Here is a 13583-nt window from a genome sequence, read left to right on the forward strand (position 1 = left end):
AAAGGTTGTGGACTGTATTCAGAAATGACAGAACAGAACAGACCATACTGATATTTTCAACACTTGAATGAACCAAAGAGTGCAACCAATACCATAAGATACGTGAGAAAATGCTCTTTAATTGTAACAGCCAACCACAGCTGACCTTGAAGAACTGACCTTATGGATGTGACCTGAGCCCTTTTGGAATTACAAATAATGGCAGCCACAAATCAAAAATAATGCACTATGATAAAAATAAATGTATTATCCACTGACTGGGAGAGCAGGACTATGACCCAGGGGCAGTGATGGAGTAATATCAAAGCGTGTGTATCTGGTGAGTAGCGTGCCTCAAGCTGCACCTGCCCAAAGGGAATTAGCCTTTGGTTTGCTTAGCTAAAGACTGCACGCAATCATGTAGAAGTCCCGCAATGAGGAGGGCGGTACAACGAGTGTCATCAACCCTGCAAATAGATCCACAGACACAAATCTAGACCAAGGCCAACTTCTGTATGGATAAAGGTACTTAAAAAGCAGAATATTTCAGGAGTAGAAAAAGATAGTTTCACGATTTGTTTTTTGCTCCTGTTTAGTTTTTGTTTTTTTACATGAACTTCAAATTTAATAGGACTGCAAAGGCCACCCAGATTGTTCACAACTTTATATTTAGATTTGCTACATAGGATTGAAAATATGTTAAAATGACCTTCCTTAATATTTCACACTAAAAAATACCATATTTGACACCTTTTCAGGACTGCGTTTTAGTAGCAATATCGATTCAATGCGTTTGCATTCTGTAAACACTCCTCTATATGCTATTTTTCACTAGTAGAGTTGGGTGCGACAATCCTGCCATGTTTCCAAATGTGATGACACACGCCCAGGAAATTGTTGAATGCTAAACCACAAGCGCCTAAAATACAAATTTGGTTTGATATGTTGCTCAATGTTACAGTGTCAGATGACATTGTTGATTTTCTTTGTTGCCAATCTTCTTTCCTCAAAATATGCTACCGCTGGATTATCTTCCAAAAAAAAAAAAAGCACTGGATGTGCTTCTAATAATAGCTTTGTTTCAAATGGAACTCTTGATAACTGGGTGTGAAAATGAACTTTAGTGACCACCAGAGTCACAGAGGTTGCTAAATTCAAAATGATAAAATTACTCTAGCCCAGTGAAAAGAACCTGCTGACAAAAGCAAAAAAAGTACACCAAAAAAATAAACAAAATAATATAAAAACACATATCTTCAAAGAGGTTCAAAATGCACCAGTAAACAGTTCGGGAAACAATGTGCAAGTGATGGTGTTTGACCCTGTGACTTTTCCATAGAATGGCAGGATCTCACCTGTTATGATACACCAATGCAGTGTACGCTTCCTTGGCATACTCAGCACAGCTGGATTTGCCAAAGATCACCTGAACAAGACAAAATTAGAAAAAAGTATGGCACATCGTTCATTGCCAATAAATGAATCTGCCTCATTACAGGTCCTCCCCCCTCAATGTGCGTTAAACAGTGACAGTTTGCATTTTCTTTGAGTATGATCTAAAGAAGCAGAAGCAGAAACAGCAAAGATAGTGAATATACTGTAGGTATATATGGTTCCATTTCAAGATTGTCAATCACTGTATTTGAATACATAATGCTGCTACAGTATATGCATGGATAGTGTTTATGTGCGCGTAAGCATGCATGTGCCTCTGTGTACTGTTGTGGCTTACCGGCATGGCATTGCTGGGATCTTCCCCGTTCATGAACTGTACTTTTACGGTGATGTTGCGGGCTGAACCTTGGCGGTTGGCAAAGTTTAGGCTTTGAGGGTTCACATACAGCAGGTTTCTGAAAGCACAATCAAGACAAATTGATGTTAACAACCAAGCCAAAATAAAGGGTTAAATCTATGCAATTCCTTTTCAAAAGTTTGGCCAGTCTGTCATTCAGAAAGCAAAACTTTGCGCCTCAATTTTTATACACGGATCACTAATCACGGATGTGCAATACATTTTACACCAAAGTTCTATGGCACTATGGGGCACCACTGGGGTTAGTACAGTGAATGAACTGAGCAAAAAAGATAGCAGCAGGGGGCTGGTCATGTCAATAAAATGCCCCACTGCCCCAGACGGAACAAAATGGACTGTTGGCCTGAAATCTTAAACAAGCACGTAGTACGTCATCCCAGTGCTCTCTGGGTTACACACGACCAGTGTCCTGGGACGAGTTTCACTATCATAACCATACGCCTGAGTGACTACAATGCAGCCAGGACCACGTTAACAAATCAGAACATTTAGTCGCAGAATTCTGATTGTGAATGGAGAAGGACTACCTGATAATGTGATAACGCACAATGTATTCTTTTGACAAGTTCTGCATTTGATCTTATATGGGTATGACAGATTTGGATGAAGTCTGTCAGGACAAAACTTTCAGTAAAATTAGCCGACCGCATCAGTGCAAGAGGCAATGGCAGCATGTAATATTTACCTGTGTGGTGCAATGGCTAGGTCTCTGAACTTTGCATATGAAGGTTGCACACTTCAGTCCTGGACAGAATGTAAACTTGTATGTTAGTTTAACTCCCTTTATTTAGAGTAAACCTAGCTTTTCTCATTGAACATAATACGAGAGGTAAAATCTCACCTGTAAAAATGTGACAGCGTCAGCAAAGTAAATAAGGTGTACTTTAGCATAGAGACCACACTTTGTTTTACTCAATTTCCAGTATATTCCAGTATATAGCCTACTCAATTTGCAAATTATTTTCAGACAATAATGAAGGAAACGTATATTTAACCGAAAATTACTGAAAAGCCTAGACCACTACATACTACAAATCTATCTGTATTTGTCCAGATTGATTTGTTACACCCTATTACCAGTTTAAGTCTTCCATCCTCCCAATCACCAAACAAGCTACAGCTGTCATCCTAACAAACGTTGCTACCAAAAGCATCAATCAAATTGTGTAAGAACCCTCTGCTTTCCCACGTTTAGACAAACCTTCGCGTGTTGTTTTGCATAATTTTACACAAATAACATCTGACATAATACATTTCCTGTATTTTGATTGGCCGACGATAAATATTAACAATGTGATTGCTTAACGTGAAGTCTTTGAAAAGCGGACGCATGAAAAAAGTCAGTCATCTTGTAAACTATGAAGGCGTCATCCTGTAGCACAAAGCATGAAGAAGCAAGTGGCCTGAATCAAGGCATTATTCCAGCGAGGTACACCCATTGAGTGCGTGTGGCTGTAGAGAAGGCTCTCGGCCATGCGTGGGCACGCGGGGAGTGAAAGGTTTCTGGGATACAGTGCGGTACAAACTGCTGCCAGCCGGAGATGCCAGAGACGGCACACGGAAGCAAACCACTCCCATGAGGAACCACCACAGCACCAGCAACTGCAGGAAAGAGTTGGGATTGCACTCAAACTCGTAAAGCCAGGAACCACGCAGAGCTGCATCACTCCCTGGCTTGCTTGCTTGTTTGTAACATTAATGATGTTATACAAATATAACATAATATTCCTGTGCTGTAGGAATGTAGAACCTACTCCCTGGCTGCATAGGGTACTGCTGTCTCAATGAAACAACTCTCCGTTCTTACATCAGCACTTTGTAAATTGCAGTTGTATTCCAATTGGTCTGTTAATCTCATCAGACTTCTACAGGCAATGCCCATTGGCTGCAGTGGCCCTGGTGTAGAGTTAATGAATAGGTGTGAGGTACTAAGGGCTGCATTTCAAAATTTCAGGTCGGCCTCTGCCAACAAGAGATAGTGGAAGCTACTGTTTAAACTGAGACAGGACTCTATTTACTGTGTCCACAGACAGGGATTGAAGCAAACACATTCTTCTCCATATTGACATTTAACAGTAGACCACATGGCAGGGTTTTGGGTCTCAACTGCGCTCATGGAAGTTATTGAATTTGGGTATACAGCAAGTCATTTGTGGAACATTTACAATTACTTATTGCTCAGAATTGGAACAAGAACAGACACTTTCCTAGCAGTATTTAGGGCCTTTTTTCTAACATGGTGATGTCAATCACATACCAGCCTTGCCTGACATGGGGCGAAACTTCAACAAGCTACATTGATTTTACAACCAAATTTGTCAATTGAAAAAAATGTATTAAAAACACCAAAAAAAAATGTAGACAGTTGATGATTCTGACAGTCCAGAGACACTAGTCTAAGGTGGAGACGTCATGCTCATAGTGTTATTTTTATGCAGTATTTCCTTGGCTGGTGTGCTGGTGAGTTTGACATAGAGCTGTGCCCCTGTGCTCCAAACGCCCATGGGTTTGTGCAAGGCCAGGAAATGCCTACGCCTGTCCTGCGCCGACCCTTCTGAGTCACAGTTTTACCAACTTATCTATACCTTTCTAAACAAAATTTATAGTTCCTTCCACATGGACTAGCATGAATTTACAGGAAGCCCAGTTTTCACAAAACTTAAAGCACTGTGGATTGGAGTTTCTAAGGGACTGTCCACACGAATAACAGAAAAACAATGTCTAAGTTCTGGTTTCTTCATTTAAAATGAATGTGAAAAAATTGACGAAACACATACATTGCACATGGCAAATATGTGAAGTAAAGGATTATATCGGACAGAAATTAAACCGTGAAACCAAGAAGGAAGTCAAAAATATAAGTAGCTGAGGGAGGAGGGATGGTGTGATGGACTCCAGAGAGATGAAGCGGTCAACCCAGGGGCAGTTGATGAAGAATTTGACGAAATCTGTGGCCAGCAGCGTTACAGCTGCGCATTGCTATCTGTATAGTGTCGGTCACAGTCAGTCTCTGAGTCCAACATCAAAGCAAACATAAGACACAGAGTTTAAGAGTTTTCTTTACCAGCATGTTTCATAGTCGTGGTGTGAGTGTTTTTATTTATTTATTAGTCATGCAAATACTTAACAGTAAACATCTGCACCTGAACTAACATAACTCAGCGAATCGCATGCTTATTTTCCCTGCATACGTGTGACCTTTTTCTTGCACTCTAATTCCAAATAAATAAATTAAAAGCAGAACAGAATTTACAGATCAAGTGATCTGGTTTCACAGCAACACTGTGCAGAAGGACAACAACCCCAACAGCAAATTGACTCTTTGACCACAGAATTAATGTCTTGTATTATTTTATTCTCAGTGACCTCTCTATGGCACAGACAAACAGTCGGAGATACAGATTAAAGGGTGCACAAAAAAAAAAAGTCAGCTGAACTCACATTCAAAACAAACCTCTGTTTATGCCAAGAGGTCTTTAGAAATACCCTGACAACTAACCAGGAAAGCATGAGCTGAAATGACTATTCCAGGTTTACATCAGCTCATTTATATAATGCAGGAAACATCAGCAATGCTTTATGCACTGCAAACTACCCATGATGTGGTCTACTTAAGCCATTCAAATAAATGACCCTGCATACAACGTAGATGGTTTGGCAGGTGCGCCAGCTGAGCTGCTGCATAAAGGTTAGCTTCACTTCAGGCTACCACATAAACATTATCATCAATCACCTAGACAATCAGCAATAAACTCCTAACATATCCCAAACTAGTCAGCAAAATTGAAATCCATCTTGTTGAAAGCAGGGGGGTGAGGGGTAGGATTCCGTTTGCACAGTTTTGAGACCCGTTTGCTCTAGTGGAAGCTCCCGAGAGATTTCAGAAGGCACTTCAGTTCGAGAAAAACTAGCTTAATGATAAACTTCTTCCCCACCCTCCACCCCCCCCCACAGCAGTATATAGAGGAGATTCTCTGGCTGCTCCGATGCCTTTGTCAACAGAAAGACACCGAGACTCCAGCGTGCCACAGATCTGGCGGTGAGGATAGTTCCAAAGATGAGGCTGGTCTGTCTGCTGACGCTGCTGCTAACTGCCTTGACTTGCGCTTTCCCCGGAAAGAATGTCGAGGAGGAAGAGCTGACCGTTGCCGAGGAACCAACGAGCACCAAGTCTCGCTTTGCCATGCTGGACGACGTGCGTCTCCTGGCCAACGGGCTGCTGCAGCTGGGGCAAAGCTTGAGAGAGTTCGTCCACAAGACCAAGGGCCAGATCAACGACATATTCCAGAAGCTCAACATTTTCGACCGGTCCTTCTACCAGCTGTCCGTGGTCACCAGCGAGATCAAGGAGAGCGAGGAGGAGCTGAAGAAGACCACCAGCTACCTCAAGAACAACAACGAGGAGATCAAGAACCTGTCGCTGGAGATCAACACCAAGATCAACAGCATCATGCAGGAGCGCAGTCAGCTGCAGAGCAAGGTGTGGGGGCTGGAGGAGAGGCTGAGCGGACTATCCGAGAGCCTGCTCTCTAAAGAGCAGCTGTCCGAGATCTCCACTCTCAAGGTGAGGCGCGCCGATCACACACTTACAAATGAAACTGCCGAACCACTCATCGAGGCTCACCGCTGCTCCTCACAGCAGCCCGTTTCCTGAAAGCTGCGAAATGAATGTGAGGCAGCCACACATTCATTCCGCGCCATCATTGCTCGTCAGCACTTTACACTTTCTCATCAAATGCCTTTGCAGTTTTAAACCTGTCAGTAACCACAGCGCATTAGACAGCATTCAGATGTATTCAACATCGTAGAACAAGCACGGCTGACTGAGCAATGGCGATTAATTATTTCCCTCTATAAAAGCGCTGTTAGTCATGAGCCTCAGGTTTGGAGATGATCTAATGCACCTGTGGCCCCCAGGAAGTGATCATCACCCAGGAGAGGAGCATCACAGATCTGCTGAAGGCGGTTAGGGAGCAGCATGAACAGCTCAACTACCATAAGAACAAGATCAAGAGCTTGGAAGACAAGGTACAGCACCTCCTATTCACACTTCTCAATGGAAAGTTGAACAGCAGCCATGGTCCAGAAAACTACTGTGAATCTCACTCAGCTATACAGGGAATATGACTGTGCTCGCTTCGTTGAGTGCTAAAGCGAGATATTTTAAATTGTTTTCCAACCGACAGACTGACACTGATTTTTTCCCCCTTAATTTTCAGCTGAACTTTGCTTCATTCCAAGACACTACTGAACAAAAAGAAGATTCAAACCTAGAGGCACCTAACATTTTTCAATACCTAACAAATAATTCAACAAGTGCCAGCATTGTTACAAATGGTAATGACATAAACAGCACTACAGATATCTCAGATACTGTTTTAACTGCATTCCAACATTAAATTTATGGTGATGATATGACTGAATTTACAGGTCTTCCTATTGACTGCAATGAAATTTTCAACAAAGGAGAGAGAAACAGTGGAATATACCCCATCAAGCCAAATCAGTCCAAGCCTTTCAACGTGTACTGTGAATTTACTGCAGGTGGGACATTTAGAAACACTCAACTCAATATTTCTCAAGCTATCGTGTAAGATTTCACAGTATGAAAACAGAAAATACTGCCAGCCACTGTAAATCAGGCTGTTAACCAGGAATTTGATCTGCTTTATAAATCAGTCAGACCAGTTACTCTGTATAAGTAATGCATTATGTAGGCTACGTTTTACAGCTAGAAAATCAATTAACAAGCTAGGCTACATTTTCATAATTCATTCATAATCTTTTGCACTTTACCGACACAGAGATGAGTAGAGCAAAGAGGGATAGGGACAGCCTTCCTCCACAGTATTTGGACATTATCTGAGAGTCTAATCTAGTGGGGGTCCCTAAATCAATGTGAACACCTCATCCTTACTGCCTGCAGAAGGAGCATCTACAGTCATCCAGCGCAGACAGGACGGCTCTGTGGATTTTGACCAGACTTGGGAAAAGTATGAAGAAGGATTTGGGGACCTTGAGAGTAAGTATTAATTATCAATTCATATTAATTCATAACAATTCATAATATTACCGTTATTATTAAGAACCAGGCACAGAAAATGTATAGGTGCCTTACTGTATTTTATTATTAGTAGCTCACCAGGATTTCAAAAAAACGCCTGGTCGGTTTTATGAAGCTTTGTGCACTGACAGAGGGTCACTCCAAATGACTACCGATCAAACCTGACAATCACTGTGATTAAAACAATCTAAACTTTTGATGTATTTGATCAAAAAACGCAAACCAAATATCACAAGATCCATTTCCTCACGGAAAAATGATTTTTGCTTCAACAATCCAAAAGTCAACCACACTGGATTATTCACTATTTCCCATCCTCTCCAAATCCATTTAATGAAATGACATAAAACTTTCTTATTTGTTGCTTGGTATCTCCATTTTAAACTTTTATACAGAAATGTGAGATAAAACATGGCTGTAGTAAGCCATGAACTTTCAGCATGCATGGCTTTGCATAAAACTGCTTATATCAAAAACAGTTTTACATATATGATGGAACTTGTGTCCACAGTCACAGCCACGTTAAGCTCTCATTAGCAATACGTTATTATTAATATTACTAGTCTAACTAGTCACAAGTTGTAGACATTCAAAGTTTGAAGTGAGAAGAATTCCCTGCCTCCTCTACTACACGTAATACGGCCGGATCTAAGTTCCTACTCATATTCCCTGCGGAAGAAAAGTGAGTGTATTGGCAGAATAGCTTTTCCTCCTTTCATCTTGCTCTCCGTTCGCAGGGGCCTGCTCGTAGCTAAAAGCAGCCTTAAGTACTTCCTTTTGGAAGTGCTGGCAGGAGCCTCCACCGCCTATCAGGAGACAGCTGACAGATTTGTTGGCTCCATTGTCTGGCTCGACTGAACCCCAGCAGCTATTACACAAGCCCAGCTGGAACCCAGCCAAGACAGGATCAGACTACCTCCAAAACAGCACCTCAGCCTTATTCTAAAAGCATGTGTCACACACGGTTTTCACTCTGCTCTCAAAAGCACACCATGTCACAAATGCACTGCCAGAGGCAATATGAATTAATGTGGTGCGTCAATACTAGTCCGACTAGTTTCAGCCTTTACTCACAGCCGTGTCAATGGCACAAAAATAAAATGATGTTACCGTTGAAGTCCTAGGGCCAGTCGACACTTGTCTCTCCATCTCTTGACAAATCCGATATCCTAAACACAAGAACTCAAACTGGATTTTACCGAAACCTCACCTGCAGGTGACCTGGGTCGAATTCCAGCGGTATTGGATCTTAATGTAAATGCTCAATATTGAAATGCTCAATATAAAAAACATTCCATGAAATGGCATCTTGGGCTAAATGCACAGAATTGGATATGCAGCACGTTAAAATGGTACAAATGGGATGCCGGTTGGCTCATCCTATCACTGCACTGTTCTAGTGCAGATAAGCCCCACAGGCAGACCGTGCTAGTGGCAGCTATGGCCGGAAGCCTTGCAGAAGACATGCAGAACTGCATCGCCCCGGGCACTGGAGGGTTAATTTAATTAGGGGTTCGCGTCTCACTGCTCTCTAGCGCCCCCCGCAGGTCGATCGGGCACCCGGGGTCTTCTTGCCAAAGCTGCACATGAAGTGTCTTCCTCCTACTCAGTTCTGTGCAAGCTTAACCTGTGGGCTGCGGAATGAAATGAAGCTGTGACGTCACGCTTTTCAGAGAGAACCACGGCTCTCCCGAATCTGAACGCGGCTGTAAAAAATAGCTAACTGGACATTTTAAATTAGAGAGGTAATCAGGCATGACAAATAAGGGAGATTTGGTCAGATTTTTTTTTCTTTAATGTACAAATGACCACATATAGCAGATGTACAGAAATCTGATACGAGGGTAAACAGTGCCATAGAGCGGACCCTGACTCACAGTAACAGAAGGTGTCTGTGGTGCTGTGGGCGGTGTTTTGCAGAAGAGTTCTGGCTGGGCTTAAAGAAGATCTACTCCATCGCTAGACAAAATGACTCGGATATCCTCCAGATCAAGCTGGAAGACTGGAACGAGCAGAAGCGCTCTGTAGAGTACCAGTTCAGCCTGCAGGGCCCAGACTCCAACTACACACTTCACCTGACGCATCTGTCTGGCAACCTGCCCAACGCCATGACCAACCACACTGGCATGAAGTTCTCCACCAAGGACCGCGACAATGACAACCACACGGACATCAACTGCGCCCAAAGCTACACAGGTACAACCCCTCTGTCTTTGGTTGCTGTTGTTAATTATTCTATTAAGTGGCCATGCATTACTGTATCATTCCTTCGTATTCAAAGTTGCCCATTATCTATTTTTATGGTATTGTCATATTGCATTTTCACAGCTAATCAAACAAACCAGGTCTTTGGTTTTCTAGTGAGGATGAATAAAATGTTAATCAATTTATATTGCCATATCCAGAAAGTCTAGTCCCTGCATTTGTCCCCTAGGTCTAGCTACGATGACCAGAAACGGCCTGGCTATCGTTGATTTAGATTAATCCAATGAGAAAAAGACAACAAAGGTTGAGTGAAGGTTAAAGTAAAGATACATGATCTGAGTCAATCACCATGGCTCTTAATGGCTCAATGATATAGATATGGGCTCTGGTTTGCAGGTGGATGGTGGTTCAATGCCTGCGGAGAAACCAATTTGAATGGGAACTACATCTGGGTGAGGCCGATGGGCCGAATGGTTCGGAGGAGGGGGATCTGCTGGAAACCCGAGAGGGGGCATTCCTACCACCTTAAATCCACCAAGATCTCAATCCGCCACACGCCTGAAGCCATCAGCTTCCGCTAGGCACAACACCTCATTTCTGTTCTTCTGGAGAAATGAGCACCACTCTCCACAGCCATGAGAAGCTTTGGAAAAGCCCACAGTCCGTCAGGAGCCCAGCAGCTTTAGGGATCCAGACATGCCACCACAGCACGACGTGGTCTGGTGGCCCAAGTGATGCAATCACCTCTGGGCCCAGTCCACCAGCAGCCATTCCAGATGAATTGCAACACATCAAAAATGAGGCTACTTGGTAGAAAAGTAATGTATATTGGAGTAATATATAAGTTGGAGAATTTTCTATCCAGTATAAGAAATTCACACAAATGGTGCTGGTAGGGCAATTGCGTTAATAAGAAATTGCTTTTATTGCTGTTTTTTTACCTTGACATAACTAGTTGGGGTCTACAGAGAAAATATTACACTTTTTAAGAGGCATAGCCAAACTGCTGCAAATCCAGGACGCCATAGTCCATTGCATGTACTGTTGGTATTTGTGCATGTGTGTACACATCGCTGACCTGCACGAGATACCCCTGTACTTTATTTCCCCAGATAGACTGGAAGAAGATCACAATACAAAGAAAATTTTTGTATGGCTGTTATTTTAACTTAATTCTATGCTACATTTAATCCATTTTCATTATATTTTACAATCAAGAAATGTGCAATTTTTAAGTCAACTCAATACTGTACGAAACTTTGATGATTTGCAAGTATTGCCAAGTTACTGAGTCATATTGACTCCTAGGGAAGATTTTCTGAGCACAGTAAGACTGTATGTACATTCTGTTACAAAAGGTGCCAATGTTGTGTTAAAAAGCCTTTCCTCCTTACCAGGGAGGCCCTGAGGAAAATGCAATACAAACCATTACATGGATAAGCTTCCTCTCAGACTATTTGCATTCCACGTAACAATAAACGTGGTGCTATCATTAGTCATTATCATTAGACTGTCAAAAATGAACAACCAGACGTCATTTTTCTTGCTCACTCCATATTTTCAACACAATTCAGCAAATGTCACTGGGAACCAAGCTACTGCTCACCATGTCCATGAAATAAACGATTCAACCATTATTTCCTGCCTGACTGCAATTTTCAAGCTCTGAATGTAGGAGTCTGCTAAAAGTTAAGAATTCACAGACAAAAATCAATAACTGCGTATCAGTAAAAAAAACAAGTACACCAGCACATTTAAGAGGCTCAAAAGCCCCAAATGACCCAAAATTTGAGCCTTTTCTGTTTGAATTGGGCGGAGACCACCAAAGCACACAATATGCTAGGCATTGGTCTCTTCTGTCTAGAATGTTGTAAAACTCTGTTTAATATTAAATGAACCCAGTATATTTCGCCCCAATCATTGCTTATACTATGTTACAAGATGCAATATGACAAATCAAAATCTTAACACTTTTCTTTTATAAAAAGACAATCTATGACCAATCAGTTACATCTGTCAATTTCATTTGTGAAATATGTTGGCAGATGAAAAGGCAGCGTTATTATTTGCACTACAAGCTAGCAGTACTCACAGCTTTACGACTAGTTTCAACTGAGCATTTCTTCTTTATATGAAGATGTATCATTTGTCTGCTGATACATAACATGGAATCAAGTGAATATGGCAATCAGGTCCCTTTATAAGCCATTCGGCACAAAATGGACCTTTGAGAACAAGGGACCCCTTTCATGAGCGTGGTCAAACATGCCTTGCGCAAAGGGGGTTATGTCAACACATTCGTCAGATAAGAGGCTCTGTTCTCCTGTGTTGTGACTGTTTATACGTGACCAAAATTAGCAGCATAGACTGAAACGTGAGGTCACTGTCCCAGGGGATATTAACACAGTATGGCAAATGGTGCTACCTGAGCACAGCAACCTTATTGGTCCTTCATTCCTGAATACAAAAGCCTTAATAGAAAGCATCGCACTAGAAGCTTCATTACACTTGATGATTTAAGCTGTAATTATGTCATACAAAGGTAAGGCAGTACTTGCAGGTGGAGTTAGAAAAGAAGTACCTGTAGGTGGTGTTGGGTACGTAGACGTCCCTGGCTGGGAACTCCAGTATCTCTCTGGTGGGTCGGACCCTACTGTCTGGGTACGGTTTAACTTGTAGCAGCTCGGGGGTCAGGCAGTAGTGGGGGTTTTCCGGGGCCGGAGAGATGTCAATCTTCAGTTGGGCTACGAAAATCAGAGACAAGAATCAACATGTACAACAGTACAGCACCCACCACAGAAAATCATTTACTTACAGTTCATTCCAAGTCATTTTGAGTTACCAGTTCTGCACAACAATTAACAGACATTTTTTATTTTTTATTTTGTTAATTGTGCCCAACAAATTCATCCTTTTCGATGTACAGCGAATTACTAATTCTAAAAATACATATATGTGCCTTTCTGGTGCATTTGAGAAGCATTTTTGGGTCTAGACCAAACCTCCCCTACACAGCATCAAAGAACATTCTAGATCATTACAGAAACATTTAGCAGACGACTGTATCCAGGTTGTTTACATTTGTAAATGGCTGCTTTCCAATTTTAAATACTACATTTTAGTATATATACTCACAATTACTGTATATACTACATGAATATGCTTATTTGTACCTCTGGAACTTGCAACTCAGACTAAATATATTTCTCAAGGGTCCAACAGATGTTCCTTACCTGGGGATCAAACCTGCAACCCTCACATGCCCAGTTCTTTACCCAGTGCAGACCGTCACACAGCTGCATGCTAACAGTCTCACCTGTGATGGGCCTCAGTCTGCGCAGGACGGAGGAGGGCCTCCTCATGTCAGCCAGGAACTTGTAGAGATCTTCGTCACTCAAACGGTCTCCCTCCTGCCCCACACACAATCAGAAACATCTCCAGTCAGTTTAAGTATCAGGGCCACAGAGACATTGGCACATAATACACAAAACTACCACCAAGAGTGGTAACAAACTTTCCAAT

At 42.1% G+C, this 13583-nt stretch overlaps 2 protein-coding genes across 30 annotated transcripts in view; one reads left to right on the forward strand and one right to left on the reverse strand.

Moving 5' to 3' along the window:
* The window catches only part of dock7 (dedicator of cytokinesis 7), a 52752-nt gene that overhangs the window by 26843 nt on the left and 12326 nt on the right, over positions 1–13583 (reverse strand). For all 29 annotated transcript variants that reach the window (XM_064331914.1, XM_064331913.1, XM_064331906.1 and 26 more), the window contains exons 13-16: positions 13378–13471; positions 12643–12805; positions 1712–1829; positions 1335–1405 (exon numbers count right to left, since the gene is read on the reverse strand). In XM_064331914.1, the coding sequence (XP_064187984.1) occupies positions 1335–1405; positions 1712–1829; positions 12643–12805; positions 13378–13471 (446 nt within the window). The remainder of the gene's footprint in view (positions 1–1334; positions 1406–1711; positions 1830–12642; positions 12806–13377; positions 13472–13583) is intronic.
* Positions 5779–11698, forward strand: angptl3 (angiopoietin-like 3). Its single transcript, XM_064331918.1, has 7 exons — positions 5779–6356; positions 6710–6820; positions 7012–7129; positions 7223–7336; positions 7719–7814; positions 9777–10052; positions 10458–11698. The coding sequence occupies exons 1-7, from the start codon at positions 5850–5852 to the stop codon at positions 10640–10642; spliced, it is 1407 nt and encodes a 468-aa protein (XP_064187988.1). The 5' UTR covers positions 5779–5849; the 3' UTR covers positions 10643–11698.

This window comes from Anguilla rostrata, chromosome 4 (genome assembly GCF_018555375.3).
Source record: "Anguilla rostrata isolate EN2019 chromosome 4, ASM1855537v3, whole genome shotgun sequence".
NCBI classification, from domain to species: Eukaryota; Metazoa; Chordata; class Actinopteri; order Anguilliformes; family Anguillidae; genus Anguilla; species Anguilla rostrata.

What these genes read in the sequence shown, in the direction of transcription:
- angptl3 (XM_064331918.1), top strand. Translation starts at nt 5,850, where the DNA reads ATGAGGCTGGTCTGTCTGCTGACGCTGCTGCTAACTGCCTTGACTTGC. An exon ending in TCAAGAGCTTGGAAGACAAG is followed by an intron (nt 6,821 to 7,011) that starts GTACAGCACCTC and finishes CTTAATTTTCAG; the next exon opens with CTGAACTTTGCTTCATTCCA. An exon ending in GTACTGTGAATTTACTGCAG is followed by an intron (nt 7,337 to 7,718) that starts GTGGGACATTTA and finishes TACTGCCTGCAG; the next exon opens with AAGGAGCATCTACAGTCATC.